Source organism: Pagrus major, chromosome 2 (assembly GCF_040436345.1).
Source record: "Pagrus major chromosome 2, Pma_NU_1.0".
Classification (NCBI taxonomy): domain Eukaryota; kingdom Metazoa; phylum Chordata; class Actinopteri; order Spariformes; family Sparidae; genus Pagrus; species Pagrus major.
In genome coordinates, this window is record NC_133216.1 from 1,608,664 (window position 1) to 1,630,853 (window position 22,190).

Below are 22,190 nucleotides of genomic sequence, written 5' to 3' on the forward strand. Positions count from 1 at the left end.
AACGCCTCGCTGTGGATTATCATGAATCATCACCATGAATACAACTGGCTGCAGGGTTTTAATCTCTATGTTCAATGTTGTTACAATTCACTGAACGTTAGCAAACACACACACACACACACACACACACACACACACACACACACACACACACACACACACACACACACACACACACACACACACACACACACACCATGACCAAAGGGCTTACCAGCAGGTGCAGAGAGCTGGTTAAACTGGATAACTGCGAGTGTTTGGGAGTAAGAACCAATCAGAGGCCTTTTTATTCACACTTGACATTATTGCTCCTGTTGTCCAACCAGGTTATTGATGAGAAGTGTAACGATGTTGTGATATTCAAAATAACCATGATATAAAAAAATGAAATGTTAATACTGTGTTAATAATACAAATATGATAATGTCGTGTGATTGGTCCAGCTAACATGTTCGGCCTTGTGCATCTTTTCGCTTGTAATTGAGTATTATTGTTATTTTTCAGCACGTTTTTTTAGGGTAATAAATTTGCCAATAAGTGTTTCCACTGCATGATATAGCTCGGCTTCCTTCGACACAACACGCTAATGGTACCAGATACTTTTCTCACTTTTGTTTTTTGACTGCAGCTGGTACCTCTCAAAGTAGGCGGGACTCTTTAGTTGATCGTCATAGTGACGCCAGGTGATCATCTTCAACACGACAAAAACGCACAGGAACAGTGGAGGACATCTTTTCCTCCTGAGGTCTTGTCATCTGCAACCAAACACACGTTTTTGTGGGCTACCATTTTAAAAGATCTAAGTCGAATGGATACAAAATTGCAGTCAAGTGACGATTCTCTCTGACCAATCAGTGGTTGGAACTTTGACCAAGGTGATTACCAGAAAAACTACCAGGAAAACCAAAAAATAAAGTTGAGGTGAGCTGAGCTGAGCTATGCAGTGGAAACAGTACATTAGTTTTACATCAAAACAAGAATCTGTGGCACCGACCTCAAACCACTTCACAGTTCTTCTGTTGTGGCTCTTTATTCGTCCATCATCCTGTTTATGTCTTTTAAAATGTTCTCTGCTCTGTTGTACCGGTAGTTTTGTCTTGTTACCAGATGTTCTGCTTGTTGTGGTCTTCCTTGTTGCGATGTCACAAATACTTGACCTATCACAAGTGACAGCACTTATTTCCTGAGCAGTGCCAAAATGTGTTCCAGGGACTCACCAAAGGAAATTAAACAATAGATTTCCTCGCCTCCTGATACAGAAAGGAAATGCACTGTGGTTCTCATTCACCACTTTCTTATATCATTAGACATATACTGTATGTAGTGTGTAAACAAACAGATCCTTATGAAAAGGATGAAGTGAAAGAAAAGTGAAACAACACAGTATCATTAATGTTATTTTTCAAATTTATTTATGAAAAAATATAGTTCTTGATTCTGACTGAGACATTAGGCACATTAACATAGACATATATACAATTCTCTTTCATAAATACAAAATTATTTACAAAGGGCAAACTTAAATAAGAAAACTATCTTCTGGAGGATATGTACACATTGCATTGTTTTCTTAAATTAACGAAGATAGTACAAAGACACGACTACACAGCAAAAACACATATTTTTGGTATCAAATGGACTTAAAAAAGATGTCATTATAAAAACTCTCTTTGGAGTCCTTCACTATTGTAAAAGTTAAATGAAAACACCCGCTGCTCTGTGTTCAGACCTCAGGTTGAGTCTTGGGAATGTTGCAGTGTAGCAGCGGGTGTTTTTACTGTTTTCCTGTTTTCTTGCTGTGACAGCAGAGATTGATGAAGGCAGCAAGTTTTTTTGATTAATGGAAAAACTTACAACAATGGGCTAAAAAAGGAAGTAAAATCACAGGAAGACAAACGGACAAACTGATCTGTGAGATGAATCCAGCTCGGCTGGACCTTCATCCAGACTGTGACATGTTTGACTTTTCTTTTATGTCTTAAAAATTGTCAAAGTAGATTATCTGTTCATGAGGTGAAAACAGCTGATTGTTGACAGAGGTACAAACTCTCCGTGATTCACCTGAGACCTCCTTTGGACAGGAATTAAAAGGAGATATGGGATATGACTGGATATTGGGATTGGGTCTTGGATTGATTCCATGCTGGTTCCAGTGGAGCTGAATGGGTTTTCTGGGCTCTTACAGGCAGGATTTGAACATGAGATACAAATAAAAACCCTCACAGGCTTTCAGAAGAAACTAATTCTGCTTCTTCTGAGTCCTGTTGCAGTTTGTTTAATAAGAGGAGGCACTTCAGAGTTCATAGGGTTGGTTTGTGATTGTAAGGCTGCTGACGTTCTTCTTCTCAGGCCACTTTAAACTTCCAAAGAAAACAAAGAATCAAATAAAATGGACAGAGTGATGATAGAAAGCCACTCACGAACGCTCCACATCTGTTGGAAAGTTCAGCTTGTTTGACCTAAAATAAAATGTTCTGTCTCCTGTTCCTGTAAGCAGGTCCTCTGATGATTTGATTGACATCTTATTTTGAAGGAAACAGGAAACGGTGGCCACAATGATTAGGGAGCACAGCTAAGGCACCGGTCTTTCCGATTGGTGGACGGTTCCAATTCTTTACGTCCTCTCATTCACGTTTGATCCAACGAAAGTTCAGATACACGGACAGAAATATTATATTAAGATTTAAAGAATATAAAAAAAGATAAATAGTGCAAATGATGCCAGACATTCAGTCTTTCCTTTTTTCTCTCCTCGTCCTGCTTGTTCACTCTTCTCAGAGTCAATGTGATCCGAACATTGTCAATATCAAAGGAGAAAAGAATAAAAAACAGGTCTTTTTTCTCTTGTTTCTTTCCGTTGAGCAGCAGTAATAAATATTAAATAAAACAATGTGTGTAGAATAGATCCTCTGGGTGAGCTGTCCTGGACAGAAAACGTTTCAGGCCTTTAGCATTGAAGTTCCTCCGCTGGCGGTCTGAATACTGGAGGTTATACCTGAGAACAAGACAGAGAAACAGCGGTTAGTCATCAGCGTATGGGTTTACGTCATCTCTGTCGAATTAAAAATACATGCCATCATTTATAAAACAGGATGATGTATATGGAAAGACTTCTTTTAAGAAAAAGTTCCAGAGTCACATTATAAAGACTGATCATGTTCATATATAAATTTTGATGAATAATTTGACCAGAAAAAGAAGATTTTCGATATCACAAAGCACTCTTATCATTCCCTTTGTTTTCGTGTCATGTTGCCGTTTAGCCTTTTTGGAACAAACTGATAATTTTACAGCTTATTTCTTCATTACATGGTTATGGATATGTACTTGCATGTATTACTTAAGAGCAGTTTTTCACACATGAAGCAACTTTGAATATGACCAATCAGCAAGAAATGGAAAAACAAATAACCGTGAAGTTCTGACCAGTTTGAAAAGGAATATAATTGTTATTATTTTGTATATTACTTTTAATTTGAGTTCTGTCTATTGAAATTATGAGAAGTGACTTATTATAGTATTATTATTTCAGCCACACCCCCAACATCTATACATAACTGGAGATTAACATGAGACCGATGTTTTGCTGTTTTAGTATATATGTTCAAATCAGTATTTAGATTTAAATCAATATGATTAAGACATTTCTGTACTCTCTATCTGTGTATTCCTGAACATTTGTGACAAAAAGCAAAAAACGCAAAGTCTTTATCTTAAAGATGACAAAATGTGGGTAAATAGATTCATTATCAGACCAATAACAATATTATACCACTGTAATCTTGGCTTGATAATTAATTAACAGCTTCAACCATACAACACCTGTTTAGCACTGTACAGCTGTTTACAGTCGAGTGCTGTAATCAATACCTTAACAATCCAAAAAGGTTGATATCAGTTATTTTCTGATTTCATAATTTTCTGCATTTTTATATGCAGATAGTAAATGGTTTAGTGTGCAGACAGCAAGCCAACAAGTTAATCTAATTTAATTTATTGTAAAACATTTTGTAAAACTTGTTTTTCCAAGTTATAATGCAGTTGTTGTGCAGGCTTTGGACGTGTACGCTATTTCATCTGGTTAGTTCATTAACTATATTGTTTTAACTACAGGATTGTTGTTATACATTGATTTGATTGATTTATTCCAATGTGCAATGTGATCAACAAGGCTGCTCTGCTGCATCACATTGCCTCTGGTATTATGATGTCTTTATTTTAATAAATGTATTTGTTTTTTACACAGTTCAGATAAAAACATTCGACCTGTCACGTAAAAATGGAGAGGAGTCATTGCAGCAGCTTTGGTTGATTAGAATGGATGCGCTCTGTTGAAGGTAGAGCCGGGCCCTGGGTATCTTGGCCATAAATGAGGACAAAGGGTCCATTTCACAAAAAACAGTTCCTCACCTAAACTCATCATTGAGGCGATGAGGTTCTTATAAAGTTTAACAAAACAACAGGAGGTTTAAAGCATCCTGTCGATCTCTTTCAGAGTTTTCAAGTTTGAGAAAACTTGATGTTTTCTAATTTGTGAACAATAATCATCTTATTTCTCTCTTATATGTTTACTGTCTCGCTGCATGGACCGGTTCTGTCCAGTGTCACAATTTTCATCCAGAAAAATAACGAAAAATCAAAAACTAGAGATGAGTTTGTCTGTCTTGGACCGAGCAAAAATAAATATACATAAATACACAGACACACGTGTTTGTGTGTAGTTGTGTTGGTAAACGTGTCCTCACCTCAGTAGCGAACACACACTGCTCCATCTGCTCTGGGATGATGAACACAGGTTGATACAGACTGTCCTTTGCAAAACTGAGAGGAGGGACGATGATGGACGAGTCGCACTTCTTACTGTTGGAGAGAGAGAGGGGGAGAGAGGGAGGGTTGGTACCACGGCAACAACAAAGATCTACAGAAATACTTTGTGATGGTGTGTGAACGCAGAACTGATCAGATAAGAGACGACAAACATGCTGCGATTTGTCTTCACACAACAGACCAGGTAAAAGGATGTAAACACACACACACACGCACATAAAAAACATTATCAGGTCCTTACAGGTCAAACTTGTTCTTGCCCAGGTGCTGCTCCTCTTTCGCCAGGTTATAGTCGGCCATTTTGTTTTTAAACATGGACATGTTGTCGCCACCCTTCTCCACCAGCGCTGCATCCTTGTTGGACACTTTCAGATGTCCTCCAGGGAGGAGGAAGGCCTCCTTCTCTCTCAGGCTGCCCAGCGGTGCTCCTGGTAGGCCCCCGTTATTGGGTCCACCCCCGCCGATCACCGCGTTGCGGTTGTTCACCGTCTCCAGGTCGTTCTTCACCGACGTGGCCATGGCTGTTAGCGCTCTGCCCCTGCGGAGCTGACGCAGAATGTGGATGGCGGCGCACAACAGCAGGGCCAGTGTCACCAGGCCGAGGGCGACTGCGGCAATCAGCGCCGGAGACACCTCGGGATTGGGCGGTTTTTGCGTTGGCTTGCCGACGGAGTACTCGCAGCGTGCACCCATGAAGTCTGGTGGACACTGGCACACTGGGCCCGTGAAGTGGGTGTAACACTTGCCACCGTTGTCGCAGGGGAAGTGGTCGCAGGGGCTGGTGCGCACGGAGCAGTCCTTGCTGGTGAAGCCGAGTGTGCACGTGCAGGTGAAGTCATTGATGCCGTCGATGCAGGTGCCGGCGTTGCGGCAGGGGTTCCCGGCGCAGTCGTCGATGTTGGTCTCACAGCGAGAGCCGGTGAAACCGGGCAGACAGCGGCACATGACGTGACGTTTACCAAGGTCCAAACACTGAGCGCCTGCAGAGACACAGAGAGAGGTTTGAGTTACTAACACAGAAGACTGGCTGTGCAGGACAGATCTTAGTACTGTTGAGCAAAACATCTGATCACATCACACAAAGATGTTAATTTTATGCTGCAATCTATAATCTGTTTTGTTCAAGACAATCAAATAAAGACAAATGATCTGTTCATTTAATGCATTAATGCAATATAATTGATTCAAGCACTTGATAAGAATCTGCTGGACACAATAATGGAAATTAGACACTTTCACCAGACAAATTAACAACTTTTGATAAAGCTAAGTAGCAGGAGTGCGACGGATCACAGATCTCAGAGTTTTGTGTCACGGACAGGATCATTTTTTTTGGATCTGGATTAAATTAACTTAAAAATGTGCTACTTTGGCTCTGATGCAGCCGCCTCGCTGTGTCTCATTTTTAAGAATGATCATGCGTTGAAGTGAAGACAGCAAATATTACTGAAGTTGCAATAAGCATCACAACCTGATGATCTATTTCTATGATGACAAGCATGCCCAGTTTCACAGTTACACTACTTATAATGACCGAAGTCACAGCCTGTGGGATTTCACCCAATGGAGGCGAAAGTTATCGATTTTAAATCAGTCGCTCTTCCTTAAACCAATCATAGCACTTCTGAGTCAAACACAGCACAAATCTGTCTTGTCTGTTTTTACTGTAACTCTGCATCAAGATTTAGGGAATTTTTATTTTATTATTTCACAACATGATGATTCAATTTTGTAAATTAATCCAAGATTCACATCCATACTGAACCATGCCCTCAGGCCTCAGGATCCAGACCAAAAAGTATCTCAGAAGAACAGCAAGAGAGACAGAAAAGAAACTAGATGACTTAAAATAAGTACATGGTATAGTCACAGCTGGAAATCACTCGCTGAAGGCAGGACTGTACTTTGCTAGCTTGCGGTGCGGTTTTGTTGCAGGGATGATAAGATATATAGAATATATATATAGAATAAAGACTACTTAGTGCTGTTCAATGGACTAACACAACTGAGTCACAAAGACATGTGGGAAGGACTCATAAGCACATGTTTACATATTTTATCTGCTGTTTAATGGTGAGTAAACTGAAAAAGATGGGGACCGGGGATCAGGGCCAAGTGGAGGCCAGTGTCTCTGCCACGTCTGTTCAAAGTCCTGTATGTTGTAATCAACTGCATCAACAGTGTTTCAGTCTGAAAATAGAGTTTAGAGCTGAACACACTTTTCAAGTAAAAGTTAAACAAAAAAAGTGAGATACTTGTTGGTTATCATTGGTTTTAGTCCCCCAGAGTCTCCGAGAAGACATAACAGGAGAGAATAACAATGTGTTTATCACAACACTTCCTCACAACACATGCCAAACACCAGGAGAGGAATGTGCGTGTGTGTGATTAGAAATATCCTGAGAGGTTTCCATGCCAGCAGAGACTACTGCAGACCACACTGAGGAGATTTGTTAATGAAGAAAACACGCCAAGAAAAAGCATAACTGGCTCACTGACCGACTGATCATTTTGTGTTTTGCTGTTGTAACTTCAATCTTGCAAACCAAAACCGTTTGTTTGACCTCACTGAGAAAGGTGAGGCTGCAGAGACTGAACTTCTGAAGAAGTATACACAGGACCGCCAGGGTCGATTTGAAGCGACATGCTGTAGCTCAAACTGAAGGCTACACACTCACACAAACTCTTGAATCAGCTCCATATTTGGTTGTCATGTGTTGCAACACTGCAAACAGAGCACAGCAAGAACAAGCATTTTTTCCCTCCCCGTCGGGCTCACTGAGAGGCAGGAATGATTGCAGATTGAAGATAAGCAGGCGGTGGTTTCTACACGCTAATGAGGACCTGAGGGACGACTCGAGGGCTGAACTGGGACCCTCGGAGACGACTCTGTGCAGCAGGCTGGCGATAACTGTGTGGTAATTGTAATTTTGAGTGATAAAGTTTTATTTTGTGATGCCCAGTTCTGTGACTGGAGCCGTCTGATCCTGATTATCTGTCTGCTCCCATAAAAAAGGTCTGAGAACAGGTGATTTAAAGCCTGAGAGTCTGCATCCTTCTTTCCTCACTAAAAATCTGGTTGTTTTTGAAAAGCATTATGATCCTTTGAGTTTTAAAGAATTCTAATAATCTTTGTCCTGATGAACAGTGACACCAAAATGTTAAATTCATGTGATTTTGCTTTTTTTGTTTCTACAAATCCTGATGAAACCTGTTGCAGAGAGCAAATCCACTGCAATAAACATTTTGCTCAATTTATTTTTGTAAAAAACACAAATTGATTCAGATTTATGTGAAATCCAACCTGCATGGTGAATTCATAAGCTGGTAGGAAAATCAGACATCCTAGACATCCTAGAAAACTAAGCCAGCAACAACAATCCTACGTGACAGATTTGGAAGAAAGTCATGTGAATTTAAAGCTCAGCACAGTGTTGACTATGATTGATTATTGCTAGGCAGTAAGTTTCAAGTCTCTGTCGAGTCACGGCTGCCTGGAGGAAGGGAAATCAATCTAAAAGCTGATGGTATATTCTGGAAAATGCTCTGCAGTGATGTAAAGACAATGGAATTAGTAATAAACGAGGTTAACAAGGTTACCATAAATTTGGCGTGCCACTGCGAGGTGCCACGGGCTAAATAATCATTAAAACATCATGAGAGGCTCATAAGAGGACCAGAGAGCAACGAGCTGTCTCTGGCAGCATTTCTCAGCCACAACAGCGCTGGATTGCTGCCCGAAACAACCAGACAAGACCTGGTAAAGAAAAAACAGAGACTGAGAGCGTCTCCAGGGTGAACAAACAGGCTTGTTTACGCCGGCAACAATGAGTGAAATGTTTGTGTTGGTGATAAGACACGTCCAGAGGCTCCTACGTGACAATACAGGAGTGTATCTGCCCTCTGACACACAAACACACGCACATACAGACACACACAAGTTGGATGTGAGGCTTTAAACCCAAACATCTCTAAACTTACATCCAAAAACAAGAATCGAAGCAATTTGATCAATCAAGTCTCAATTCTAAGAAGCTAATCAATCAATCTGTGCTCATATGCTAATGCTAATAGCCTTGAATTTTCTTATTCTCTTTAATTTTCTCTTTCTTTCTTCATCAGCTGAAACATAAACTTTTATCGTTTCATTTCCTTCCTGTCAACCTGTAAATTCAAGTTTTATCACATCTGAAACGCTCAAAGCACTCATGATGTTTGATGTACACACAGGACTGATGCTGGGCAAAGTTACAACCCCCTCACAACTCAAATCAAATCTACTTAAAGCCTCTCCAGTTGGTCAGCCTGTGCACCAACTGAACTTTGATCCAATGCTTTAATTTCTCCTCCACAAAATGACTGAATGATTTCCTGTAAATGTTTGTGTTCAGATAGCAAAACTTGCTTGAAAATGAAAGCATTTCTCTTGTAATTATTGTACCTTCATACAATATTTTGGATGTGCAGAAGTGTTTGCTGATGGGTTGCACACAAACATCCTGCAGAGACTCACAAAGAGACCAAGAACATGGACATTCATGTGAAACCTAAAAGCCTCTTTGAGCAACAACAGATTTTATGAAGAACACCGTCTTCTCTCACTCCCATTTCTATCTGACATTTCACACTGATAAGAGGGTCATTGACTTGAGTCAGTGAACTTTGTTTAACATGGATCAGCGCCAACACATTAGTCCTTGTTATTACCAGTGGCTTTTAAACTAAGGTAATCGTTATCCTTTTATATTTTTATGGCAGATTATTAGTGTTATTACATGACAATCTGCTCTGATGTAATAAGACATTAGACGTGACAGCAGTAAGATATTCACACGGAAAGTGTTCTTAACTTTATCTGAACCAGAACTGAATCTTAATGTTTGATACGACCAACGATCACTTACTGTTTTTTTTTAATTCTGTTTTCAATCTGTTTGTCCAAATTTTACTTTTCCTGTGCACCGACACTAATGCACACAATGTATCTGTCTTTCAGACCGGGGTGCTACAACAGTCTTAAATTTATCTGACGGATCAGCTAATGTAACTGCAGCATAAATGCGGCATCCCACAGGGCTCAACTCTTGGCCCACTCCTCTTTTAACTCGTATACCGTCACCAGTAGATTTAGTTAAAATGTCTACACTTATGCAGATGACACACAACTGTACATCTGTGTTTCTCCTGATGACACAAGCTTACTGAATCTGTTGAAGCTCATTTAGGATAAAATAAAGCACTAATAGCAAACTTGACACAAGTGCAACACATATGAAGCCCTCTTTCATATAAGAAACTATTAAAAAGGGAACACATGTCTGTTTTAGTCCATAGATTTATTAAAACTTTAGACGAGCAAACAAGGTGACATGATATAAAACTAAAATCAGGTGTGTCTGGAGTTAAGTTTTTTCTTCTTTCTTTTAGATTGTCAGGAAACAAACTACCTGATGACACACGTTGTACCACAGCTGTGCCATCTCATATAAACAAGCTTAAAACCCACATGTTCTCTCAAGCCGATGGTTAGCTAGCACCTCTATCTCTTTCTCTATTTGTCCGTCTCTCTCACTCTCTGTCTTTGTGTTGGTAGGTATGTATATAGTTTTTCCTTTACATGCATTTAAATATGTATTCATGTACATTTTAATCTGTATGAAATGTGCTATACAAATTAGTAAAAAAATAAATACTCTATAAGTAAAAGATGATATAAATTCTTATTTTAAGTTATAAATATGTGATTGAACTAAAATTTTTAATTCATTAGTGTGTTCATTGCTGTAATGTTAAATGCCAAACTGATTTAAATTTCTTATTTTATATATTAATATACATACTGCTGGTGATCTTCTGAATTAGATCAATGAAGTCTTATTGATTTAATAATGTCAGATATTTGAGATAATTAATGTATTTATTGATAATATTTTGTTTTGTTCATCTGAAGCTGCCAAGTAACGAGTAACTAATGTTGTCATATAAATGTAGTTAAGTAAAGAGTACAACATTTGGAGTAGACATAGAAATGAGCAGAAAATAGAAATACTCAAATAAAGTACCTGAAATACGTACTTAAGTACTGTCTTTTTGTAAATATACTTAGTTACTTTCCACCACAAGTAACTGAGTTGAGAAATGCCAAGAAGCATGCTAATGCTAGCTAGTTTAGTTAATATGACATATCAGGAAGGTGGCTTTGAACAGTCAGCCATTATTTATATTGCATTGTTTTGTAAAGGCCACTCAGACAACACTCGCCGCTGAGTTTAGCTCACATTTGACGAGGAACACTTTATAACAAACCTAAGCTATGTTTATTATGTCGGCTACCTGGTAAGACACACCTGATATGCCTGCTGTTGTTTCCAAGATGAGACCTCCCAAGGCTTTGATACAATACGAGCCTTTCCTCCATTTTGTCTTCAATGCCAGGCTGTCTGCCTCATTTCTATTGGCCACGACGCCAAAAGTTCAACTCTGCCATCACCGGCACTTTATTTGCTCAGGCTACAGATAACTGAAATGAACTCACGCCAAACTCTTGCATGCCATGGACAATCTGTCTCACGAAATTCAATTTAGCTTGAGCCAAGAAAGTGCCGCACTGTTGCCTCCAAACATTCCAAGTCCAAACATGACAAAAGTAACACTGCACGATAATGTTGAAAATAAAAGCTAACCTCAAGTTTACAGAGAAAAATTTCCTGGTAAACGCCCAAATTTAAAACCCTCCACATCTATACAATTCACGTGAGAGATCTGATTGACGAGTGACAAGTTTGCAGGAATGAAGCAGATTAGATTTCTGTCATGAAGTTGTTTGTGAAGATTTACAATCTGAAAACACTCCTCTGGTTGTTCTCTCTGACTGTAACCCTCCACCGTGGCATCATTTAATCATTACATCAGCTTGCTCTTGTAAATACCTTGATATTGATTGGCATTGGATGAACTGCGGTGTATAAATAAATTATTAACTGACTGATAACCTGGAATATACCAGCGTCTAGCAAAGTAACTGCAGTTTCACAGAGCTGCAGATAAACAATAAAGGTTATTGGAGCATTGGGATGGTTTCACAACAACAGGACCGTGTGAAGAAACACTCATGATGGTACACACTGTTGTGTTTGGTGAACTGTGAAAATATCTCTCTGAACATCTGAATGTGTTCAAACAACCTGCAGCAGGTGGATCCAGTCAGTGAGAGTTAAGATCTACAAACAGATTAACTACCAGAGAAAAGGACGTTGACATGCTACTGACCTGAAACTCAACACCTACATGGATGCTGCCTATCTTTTCTCATGCCTCGACTGAGTGACACTACTTTTGTTTAAGCTGCTCACTAAGGCTGTCAGTTCTGGTTGTTTAAAGATGAATTATGGGATATTTCTGCTTTATTTAGAGATCGACAGGTGGAGAGAGAGAGGTGGTGACACGCAGCTAAGGTTCTGATCCGAAGTCAAACCAAACAAAAAGTGGATAAATGATGAAATAATCCACGCCTCCTAAATGATCAACACTTGACATGAAACCTGAAGCTTTACTCTTTGTTCATCCAGCAGGACACTTGAGCTGCTTCTGATTCATTCATTCAACCTTTATTTAAATCTTGAGGAGATTAAGGACTCTTCATCTACAACTGTCTAAACTTTAAATCAATCCTACACGTTTTTGTTACACTCACAACTGCACAAACTCTACAGCATCATGTTTCCAGCTGATCAATCTGACTGGATGATTACTTTTACACATGCAGACACAAACTACCTTTATAGTAGAAAGCAGCATGTCACAGTCGTTACTTTTTATAATGTATTTCACTTCAGTCTCTCTTTTAAACTCAACGTCAACTGGAACTATTTTCGCGCCAACATCCAGGACTCACACCATAGCATCGAGGCTGAAAAGGGGCAAAAATTAGCGCGTCAATTGGGTATCGTGTTTCAAAGACAAAAGCCAGATGTTAGTGGGTGTCCATTAGTTTCTGTCCAGTGTGAAAAGGGTATTAAACACCTTAATATCTTACTGGTTCACTCTGCTGCCGTACGGTGATTTCACCTCTTGTTTGCAAAAACGTCTCCCCTCAGGCACAAACCAAATATCTCATTCTTATGTCCTTGACCAGAACATCAAGTTCATGCGAGCCACAAAAAGATTCTAGAGATGCATAAACATCTGGAGCTGCTTCACTGAGAATGAAGGAAAAACTGATTACATGAAGTGGTTGAACGGCGGCCGCCTGCAAGTCTGAACATCTAGGACATCACCAAGTCTCACTGAGTCGTATCAGCTGTCTCCACTGAGCTTCATGTCTTCATATCAGACGCTGGGCTGTTGTTCTGCGGCTCAGGTAAAAATGTAATCTAGCTGGCAAGTTGTGACAGGACAGGAGTGTCTCTCACATGTCTGCTCCATGTTTTTATTCTTTGTTAACCATCAGATTATTTCAGTAAGCACAAACTACAAATCAGAGGCAAACAGGTACACTCTGGCCGCGGTGATAAACAAATGAAAAGCAGGAAATGATGTCACAGATTTCCTTCCAGACTAAAGAATGACGAGTACTGAATTTGGGGTTTTGGTGCAACTGGTTCCAGGTGCCACCTCAGACAAGATTTCCAAATAGAGCTGAACAATATATAAAAACTCATATTGTGGTGGACATTTAGTGGGAATCATCTTTTTTGTTTTGCAATTTTCACTGAAAAATGTTTTAAAATGATGATAATGTGACTCTGTACCAGTGAAGCATTTTATTTTACATCTGGAGAATATGATTTATAGCTACCATGCTTCATTTCATTTGACCCTTATCTAAAGATTGCAGCGTGTTTTGGATATTGCACTCGGTCATATGTCAAATCTGTTTTCATTACAACCTGCACACCCGAGTTCATGGCTGTCATATTTTGCATTTAAAATTTGACATAATTTTTTCTTCTATGGCTGAAACTTATCAAATGCTCACTTATATGAACATGAACAATGTCATAGTTCACATACAAGACTGCAGCATACAGAAAAATACAAATCAGCAGAAATGACTTTATTTCAAACTCATTCCACTGTGAAGTTGAGTATGTGAGTGGAAGTTGGATTATTTTGGATGTGAAGTCATTGCAGGTGGTTCGTACCGTTAGCACAGGGGTTGCTGCTGCATCTGTCGATCCTCTTCTCGCAGTTGGAGCCGGTGAATCCGGACGGGCAGCGGCAGGTGTAACCACCAGCGACGTTCTCGTCGCAGGTTCCTCCATTAAAACACGGCACGTCTGCGCACCTCATGGCGCTGATCTCGCAGTTCTTCCCATAGAAGCCCTGAGGGCACTCACAGGAATAATCGCTCTCCAAATCCTGGAGGAAGAAACCAAGATGAAGACATGAGTCCAGCTCATTTGTAATCTCTTTTGTTTAGTAGTTTGTGTATTCTGCAGTCTTTCAGAAAGATTCTGGAAAAATAAGCTATTAGAGAAATGACCAAAACTTGATGAAAGCTGCTCTAAAAGTAATCGTGACTTACTTTGCAGCTGCCGCCGTTCTTGCAGGGGTTGCTGTCGCACTCGTTGGTCTCGATCTCGCAGTTTTTGCCGGTGAACCCGGGTCGGCAGGTGCAGGTGTAGCTGCCCTGGCCGGTGTTGGTGCAGGAAGCTTCATTGCGGCACGGCTTGTGGTTGGTGCAGTAGTTCAGATCTGGAGTTAACAAACAGGATGAGAGGTGTAAAAAAAATAATAAAGTTTTTCCCCAAACGATGCTGTCTTTTGTTAAAATAAAGCTGGTGGTAAGACAGGAGATCATGTCGATGTCTTCGGATGGTTGTAGTGTAAAATAATTTTCTTGCAAAGCATTAATATCTCATCTACAGAACAATCCACAAAGCTGTTAAGTTGATTGAAATTCAGTGTTGAAACAGTGATTAGAAAGCTTTGTGTTTTGTCTGAAGAAATGAAGATATTTTAAAGGAAATGAGAATGTTTGGTGAAGGTTTTACAAACATTTCAAGAGTCTTTGTCTTTCCTGATCAGCAGATCTCAGATTTTTAGGGTTGAGCACTCAGTGTAATCTAAAACCTACAAACTCTGCTAACAGAGTGAGAACAAAACACACTGCATGTCTTTATCTGGTCAAACTTTGAGTTCTACTTTCCCTTGTTATATAACTTATATGGACAAACATTAGTGTGTTGCCAGAGTTCTGATAGTATTCACTTTGCTGGTCTTGGTTCAGCTCATTCAAGACCACCTGATCAAACCAGAATTAACTTCAGGCCGGAAAGACAACCCTAAAAATAGGGACAAGATAATGTGTAAAGCAACTTTTAAAACAAATGTTAGATTTCTTGTACAATAATAAACGATCTAAAACAGTTTATGGCAGAAACTATAAAAGCTGTCTTCAAAATCATCCACGCACTAAGGGACGAGACTGAAGAGTCTCAGAGATCTCATTCAGGAAAGAAGGACAAGAACATGGATCGACACTGAGACACTGGTTAGTTTTTAGTTTGTTAGCAGTATTTGGGATGACCAATCACATATGATGGTTTCCAGGTTATGTTAAAACATCAAGGCTAGTTTACTACTACAAATGGATTCCCAAAAAGTTGGGACGCTGTGAAAAACATGAATAAAAACAGATTTTACAAACATTTACAACTGAACTGAGTCTGAAAGTGTTCCTGAGCCCACGCAGTAATCTTCTTTGAACCTTGACTCATTCTTTCTTGTGACTGACTGAACCTTTCAATCATGATACCATCACCATACTACCAACTAACCTGAATGTTCCCAACAGGTGTTTCTGGAGCATTACACAACTTTATCAATCTTCTGTTGCTCCTGTTCCAACTTGTTTGAAATCTGTTGCTGCCATCAGATTCAGAATGAGCTAATATTTAGAAACATGTTGATGAGGTAAAACATTAATTATATTGTCTTTGTACTGTTAAATTGAGTATGTGTCTGAGGATTAGCAAATTATCACATTCTGTTTATCTTGTGTTTTGCACAGCGTCCAAACTCTTTTGGAATCAGAGTTGTAGCTTTGCAGGACTGACACTGCATTTAAGCACACATGAATAACCTGGACCTTATTGAAAAGTTCTATTTTCATCATCAGGTTAGCGATGTCAGATATACACCTGCAGCAATTTAATAATCTGGTGAAGAAAAAGGAAAATGGAAGTGGGCTGAGGATAGAGCCCTGAGGTACACCACAGGTCATCTGAACAGATGAGGAGGCATATTGTGTTGAGGGATTAAGTGCTTCCACATGAAGTTTCATAACCAGTGAACTAAAAAAATCATCTAGGACAAAACATTAATATTGTGCTACTTCTACAGTAGTTCTTTTTGAGAGGCATTTAAAATCTTTGGGGATTTAAATACTTTTAAATACAATTCAAACATCCTGACATGTGTACAGTGTAAAGATACAGGACATGAGGAATGCAAATCATGAAACTGCAGTTTGGAATTGGAATTACAATACTGTTATGGCTATGGATTATTTGGTATTTCTATCCAGCTTTTTAGGTTAAAAAGGTTCTTGCATTAAACCTTTAACACGTAAAAACACAACATTTCCACATTTGCAGACGATAAACAACTTTACATTAAAGTAAAACCCAGTGACACGTGATGGTTATATGATCTAAAAATGAGTATTTTATAAGTTTGAACCCAAAGTTTTACATTTATTCTGTAAACAAGAAGCTGCAAAAATGTAAAACTATACAGGAGCTAGATGTTTTTAGTGGATGTTTTCTTTCATTTCCCAGACGACTGTGGTTTACTTTTACCCTTTCATCTTGCAGGTATTGTCTCATTTCTCTGTACAACTTAATTGCTATTTATCTAATTTATATAATAATAAACCTGTAGTGCACTTCTCCTCCTGGAAAATACTGTTTTCATGCAATTTATGTCAATAAAGTATTTTGCCAAAATTTAAATGTGTCCAGTTCATGAAGTGTATCTTAAAATATTCAAATACCGTTCCAACAGCAGAGATTCAAAACTCGCTTGGTTAAACATTGCATTATTGATGAGTTGTAATAGATGAAAACGCAGGTGGACTTGAAGTCTGGAACTTAAAGTGTGTTTGCTTTTGAATAACGTTGCATTCATGACTTTTGTTGGTGGAAAAATAAACAAAAAAGTAGGAGACAAACGATTAATGTATTGTTGAATAGTCTTTTTGCATGCAAAAAGTCTGATGAGGCTTTTCTGCACGAAATAAACAGAAAATTCATCAGGTAGAGGTTATAAAATCCGATGCTACGACTTGAAGAATGGTTAAAAAAACCCAATAAAATAAATGAGCTAAAAACATGCAACAAAAAACGACGATAAGATTAATTTGTTTGCCTTCTTTAGTTGGTCATTAACCATCTAATTAACATTTTAATTAGCACAGCCAAAGCCCAATTACGAGAACAAACCAGACAACAGCTGCAGTCTGATGTGAGAGATGGTTATTTAAAGGGTAAAACAGACTGATTAGTTTGTCGACAGTTAAATCATCATCTGTGGGTCAGTAGGTCCGTTAATCCGCTTTAAATACGATCACTTGTGTTTCAAACTTCTAGCTGGACAGTTAATGCTTCTGTTTTGTCCTAAAACTTGAAGAAAACTTGTGTTTTTAATTGAACTGGTGAATGAACCAGTCAGCCTGCCTGGCCGAGCTGTTCTGGAGCTTGAACCCACCTTGGTCGCAGTACAGGCCGCCCCAGCCCTCCTTGCAGTTGCACTGCCAGGGCTGCTGGCAGGTCCCGTGGAGGCAGCCGGGGTGTCGGGCGCACTCGTCGCAGCGCTCGCCCTGCCAGCCCTGCCGGCACACACACTCCCCGGGAGAGTCGCAGAAACCGTGCTCCTCGCTGCACCCCGCCGCACAGATGGCTGATGGGAGGAGGAGAGGGAACGCAGGGGGAGGGGGGACGTCAAAGGAAGAGAGGGAAAGGGAGAAAGGGGGAGGAAGAAGGAGAGAATATTACTATGAGTGCATGTGTGTGTGCGTCTCATGTTCTTCGTTCGAATCACAAAACAACTCCCCTCCCCTCTCAGGGCCTCTCACTCACACACACACACACACACACACACACACACACACACACACACACACACACACACTCCCCTACAAGTGCTTGTTAAGTACTAAACGAAGCAGCTGGCCCACACAACAAAAGCAACACATGCCGTCTCTTTTCACGCAAGGCAGCGCACATTAAGCTCCAGCGCGTGTCCCTGTTAAAGCGGGCGGGCCGGGGGCCGACTGGGGGCCGACCGGGGGCCCATTGTTGAGCTCAAAACAAAAGGAGCAGACCTCAGAGCCAACACACACACACACACACACTGAAACGACAGAAGCTCTAAGATCTTTTTTTGTCCTCCTCAGCCACCAGGGCCAGCGCTCAGCCACCAGGGCCAGCGACGGCGTTGACAATTGCTTGACTTAACAATTTCAAGGCCACTGGACAAAAAAATGAAGCGCCAAGGGTCCCATTCTTCACCCCCCCACCTCCTCCCACCTCCACCTCCTCCCTCCTAATCTGAAGAAACGTTAGAATAGAAACGGAGGGAGAGGAGAGGAAGAGGAGGGGTCAACACTACTGTTAAAAAACAATTTACAGCCAATTTTTGTGTTTGTTTGTCTTTTGTGTGTTTTTTTTTGCAGCACACTGAACTCTGAAACAGTCATTTCTGTCTGCACCAAACACTGACTTGGATCAAAGTGACGAAACCCTTCTTGAAACCTTATACTGTACCAATATCACAGTGAGCATCAGAGAAGTAAAAACACCACGAAGCAAGTCTCAACAAACTCATCGAAAGAGCTGCACTCAAACTTCCTACCAGGTCCCTGCAGATGAAATACTTTCCAGTATCATACAGTCACTTTAAGTTCACTGTTATGTAGCAAAGACACAAATTAAACTAACAAACTAATATCACAACAGCGTGATGATGCCTTAAAGGACCATTCTGGTGTTTTTGGTGCATGAGATTTGAGGAGTAATCAAACAGCAAACTTGACACTTACGGTCGGAGCAGTACTCGCCCCTCCAGCCCTCCTGACAGCGGCGGTTCCCCTCGTTGTCGCAGGTGTAGTGTCCGAAGGTGTCGTTACGGGGCCGGCAGTAGGCGGAGCAGGCCTCGCCGTGGTAGTATTCGTTGCACACTACGTGGTAGGAGTAACGCAGCTCGCTCTGGTTGCCGAAGTGCACGTCCTGGGACCAATCCTCCCCGACTGTCAGCTTGCGGCGGGTCGCCAGCCGGCTGATGAGGTTGTTCTGGTTGTCTGGAGGAAGGAGGGAGCGGATGGAGAGAATTTCATGACGTGTGTTTGTTGACATCCTGAGAATGTGTTGAAACAGATCATGCAAAAACCTTTCACACTATAATCTTCCTGTTTGTCTGTAATGAGTTTCCAGTGATCTGGCTGAGCAGGAAACAGACTCACAGAGTGTTCAAATCTGCTCAAGTCTACAAAAATCAAACAACTACAACTTTCAGAAATGAAAACAGTTTTTTAAAAACTGCTGCGTTAAAGTTGGTTTTCTTTCACCAGACATGACCTCTAGTCTCCAGAAGGTGTGTGAGTGTTTTCAGTGGGCAAACAGCGCCTCTGTCGCCGCCTGGCGGTGAAGCAGCAGCACCGCAGCAGCAGTTTACCTGTAGATTCAAGTCCAGAAGTCTCCGCGTTCCACGCTTCAATGATCAGAGAGAAGGTTCCCTGAAATAAATCAGAGAGTCGATTAATGATCAGATCCATCAGATGTTTAATGGTTGCACATGCATGTTCGTGTTCAGTCCTGCAGGACAGTCATGTTCCTTATTTCCTCGGTTCAGTCAGTCCTTCTAAACTATTTACGCGTCTAGAAAGTGAAAGAAATTTAAATCAAGCGGGAGAAGTTGCTTATTAAGGCGATTAAAGTCGGTGTTGGTGCGTAATCTGAGTGTGACTGAAAACAGGTAAATGTAAGAGATGGTTGATGAGACACGCAGCTCACTGCAGGACCAGAGGTGCTAAACTCCGACTTTTGGACAGAAAGCGTGTGATTTTCGTCACCTACCGGCCACTTGAAGTGAAAAGGCACCCTGATGGGCGCGCTCTCGGAGATGGAGTTGGAGTCGGCGCTGAAGATCTCGGTGAGCGCGGTGCCGTACGTGCACGGCGGCTCCGGGTCGATGACGTCCTGGGAATGCTTGAGGCACACGCGGAAAAATATCTGGCAGTCCCGGGAGGGGGAGCGACAGACGCCGCGGGAGCTGGTGAAGGAGTCGATCTTCAGCTCGAAGACCCCGGAGGAGAGGGTCTGAGGGGACAGGAGGAGGTGTTACACAGAATATCAGCTGATACGAGAAAATAAAGTGTAGATATGGAAGAAAATGCGTAAACACACGCAAATAAGCAGAAACATGCACACATGCACAGTCTGGTCATTGCTGCAAACGTTACAATAAAAGTGAAGATGAATTTCTCCTCGTATTTCTGCAGAAATCCATGATCTCTATGACCCCTGACTCTCTGTACTGCACCGTTAACTAGTTAGATATTCATAAATATGTTAAATTAAATTCTAACTAATTTCGGTCCCACAGAAATGAAGTAAACCTGGGAGAAAAGCTGTGCGCGCTGCGCGTAAAAGCGCACGTCTCCAAACATCCCCGCTCCCAGAAACCAGCAGAGAAAAACCAAACCACCGTGGCTCTACAGTAAAAAAAAGTTAATGTGGACTCCTGTGAGTGTGCTGTCAGTGCTACTCACCGTCTGCGCTGAAACAAACAGCAGGAGACACGACAGTAACAAACGCGCCATGTCGGCACGGTGCGTCCAGTGCAGAAAGCGCCGGAGGTCCAGGAAGGTGAAGAAGTGCGTAAAATCCAAACGGGTCCAAAAGGAAACAGAGAGCTGAAGAAATAAAAAGTAAAAACTCTCCGGGAGGAAATAAAAAAACAGGTTAAAGTCAGAGGAGCAGTCAGTGTGTGTGTGAGTGTGTGCGTCGGCGGTCTGATGAGAAAAAGAAAAGAAACGAGAGTAAAGATCCGCTCGGCTGCTGAACTCTGGACTGTGGCAGCTGCGGTTCACCTCAGCTTTATACCGAGGAGGAAGAGAGGGGGAGGAGGGGGGAGGAGGGGGAGGGGGCGCTGCAAAAAATATCCACCTGAAGAACAAACCCTCCTCCCTGCTGCAGCACGCGCTAATCTCAGCTCATTCAAACCGAAACTTTTCTTCCAACGAGCGACACTTCTCGTCAGGCAGGAGGAGCGACAGCAGCCTGCGGGCAGGAATCACCGCAGCTCAGACTTTTACTACAAGCCACCCGCACATTCCCATCAGAGCTGACAGGCTGCCAGCGCTGTGTTTTGTTTTGTTTTGTTTTGTTTTGTTTTGTTTTGTTTTGTTTTGTTTTGTTTTGTTTTGTTTTGTTTTGCATGTTTGTTTTTTCTACATTTCCAGGCAGCTGCTGCTTTCTGTTCCTGACGTGCACCGACATGAAGTGTGCAGACACAAGCTGAAGATCACCACAGCTCATCTGGTGCAGCCTGACGAAGTGTGCGCACTGTAAACTGAAGTCAGGGTGGAGAGGGGGGCACATTTCTTACAGTGTGGAGAGCCAACGAGTCTATGGAGCCATGCATGAGGAGGGGGGGGGGGGGGGAGGTGGGGGTGTAATAGGGGCCCCTGCTTTGATTCGCTTTCACCACCGAGGGGGCAATTACAGCGGGGCAATAGAACAAACTGTCAGGCGACAGCAGCAGCAGCAGCGGCCAAACGCTCCTTTTACTGCCTCCACCCGGTCAACACACGCACACGCACGCACACACACACACACACACACACACACGTTACTGTACGGAGGGTGTAGCTCAGAGTCCTTCTTAAAAACTGGACTGTGTCATCTGTCCTCTTCTGATCTGAACCATTCATCCACACACAAACACGAGCCCGATGATCCTCCTCTAACCAGAGTCCATGTGGAAATATCCAAATTATCACAACTGCAGCTTAATGTTCACACATCTACCAACACGGGTCAACATGTACACACAAGACAAGTCAAATATTGTAAAATATTCACAGCATGAAATATCAGAAAGAATCATGATAATAACAAGTGAAATCTTAAAGAAACAACAGATAAAAAACGTCACAGTGACTTTTTTCTACTGTAGACGTCCTACAGAGACGTAAAGTTTCTAATAGAGGCGACACACACATTAGCAGTCAGAGTACTACATGTGTTACAGTAATGAAGGCAGACACGTGAACAATTAACGCGCTGAAAGAGCAGAGAGGATTTAAGATCCAGTCTGGAGACGTCAGATACATTTTTAAGGAGGTGTGTGTGTGTGTG

The 22,190-nt window shown here is 41.3% G+C and overlaps 1 protein-coding gene across 1 annotated transcript; it reads right to left on the reverse strand.

Moving 5' to 3' along the window:
- Positions 1 to 1,389: 1,389 nt before the first annotated feature.
- dlc (deltaC) lies at positions 1,390 to 20,907 on the reverse strand. The gene is made up of 10 exons (XM_073481148.1): positions 20,600 to 20,907; positions 19,905 to 20,147; positions 19,504 to 19,564; positions 18,872 to 19,129; positions 17,539 to 17,730; positions 14,354 to 14,523; positions 13,971 to 14,187; positions 5,069 to 5,807; positions 4,746 to 4,860; positions 1,390 to 2,995 (listed from the first exon to the last, which is right to left on the reverse strand). The coding sequence occupies exons 1-10, from the start codon at positions 20,648 to 20,650 to the stop codon at positions 2,990 to 2,992; spliced, it is 2,052 nt and encodes a 683-aa protein (XP_073337249.1). The 5' UTR covers positions 20,651 to 20,907; the 3' UTR covers positions 1,390 to 2,989.
- Positions 20,908 to 22,190: the final 1,283 nt, after the last annotated feature.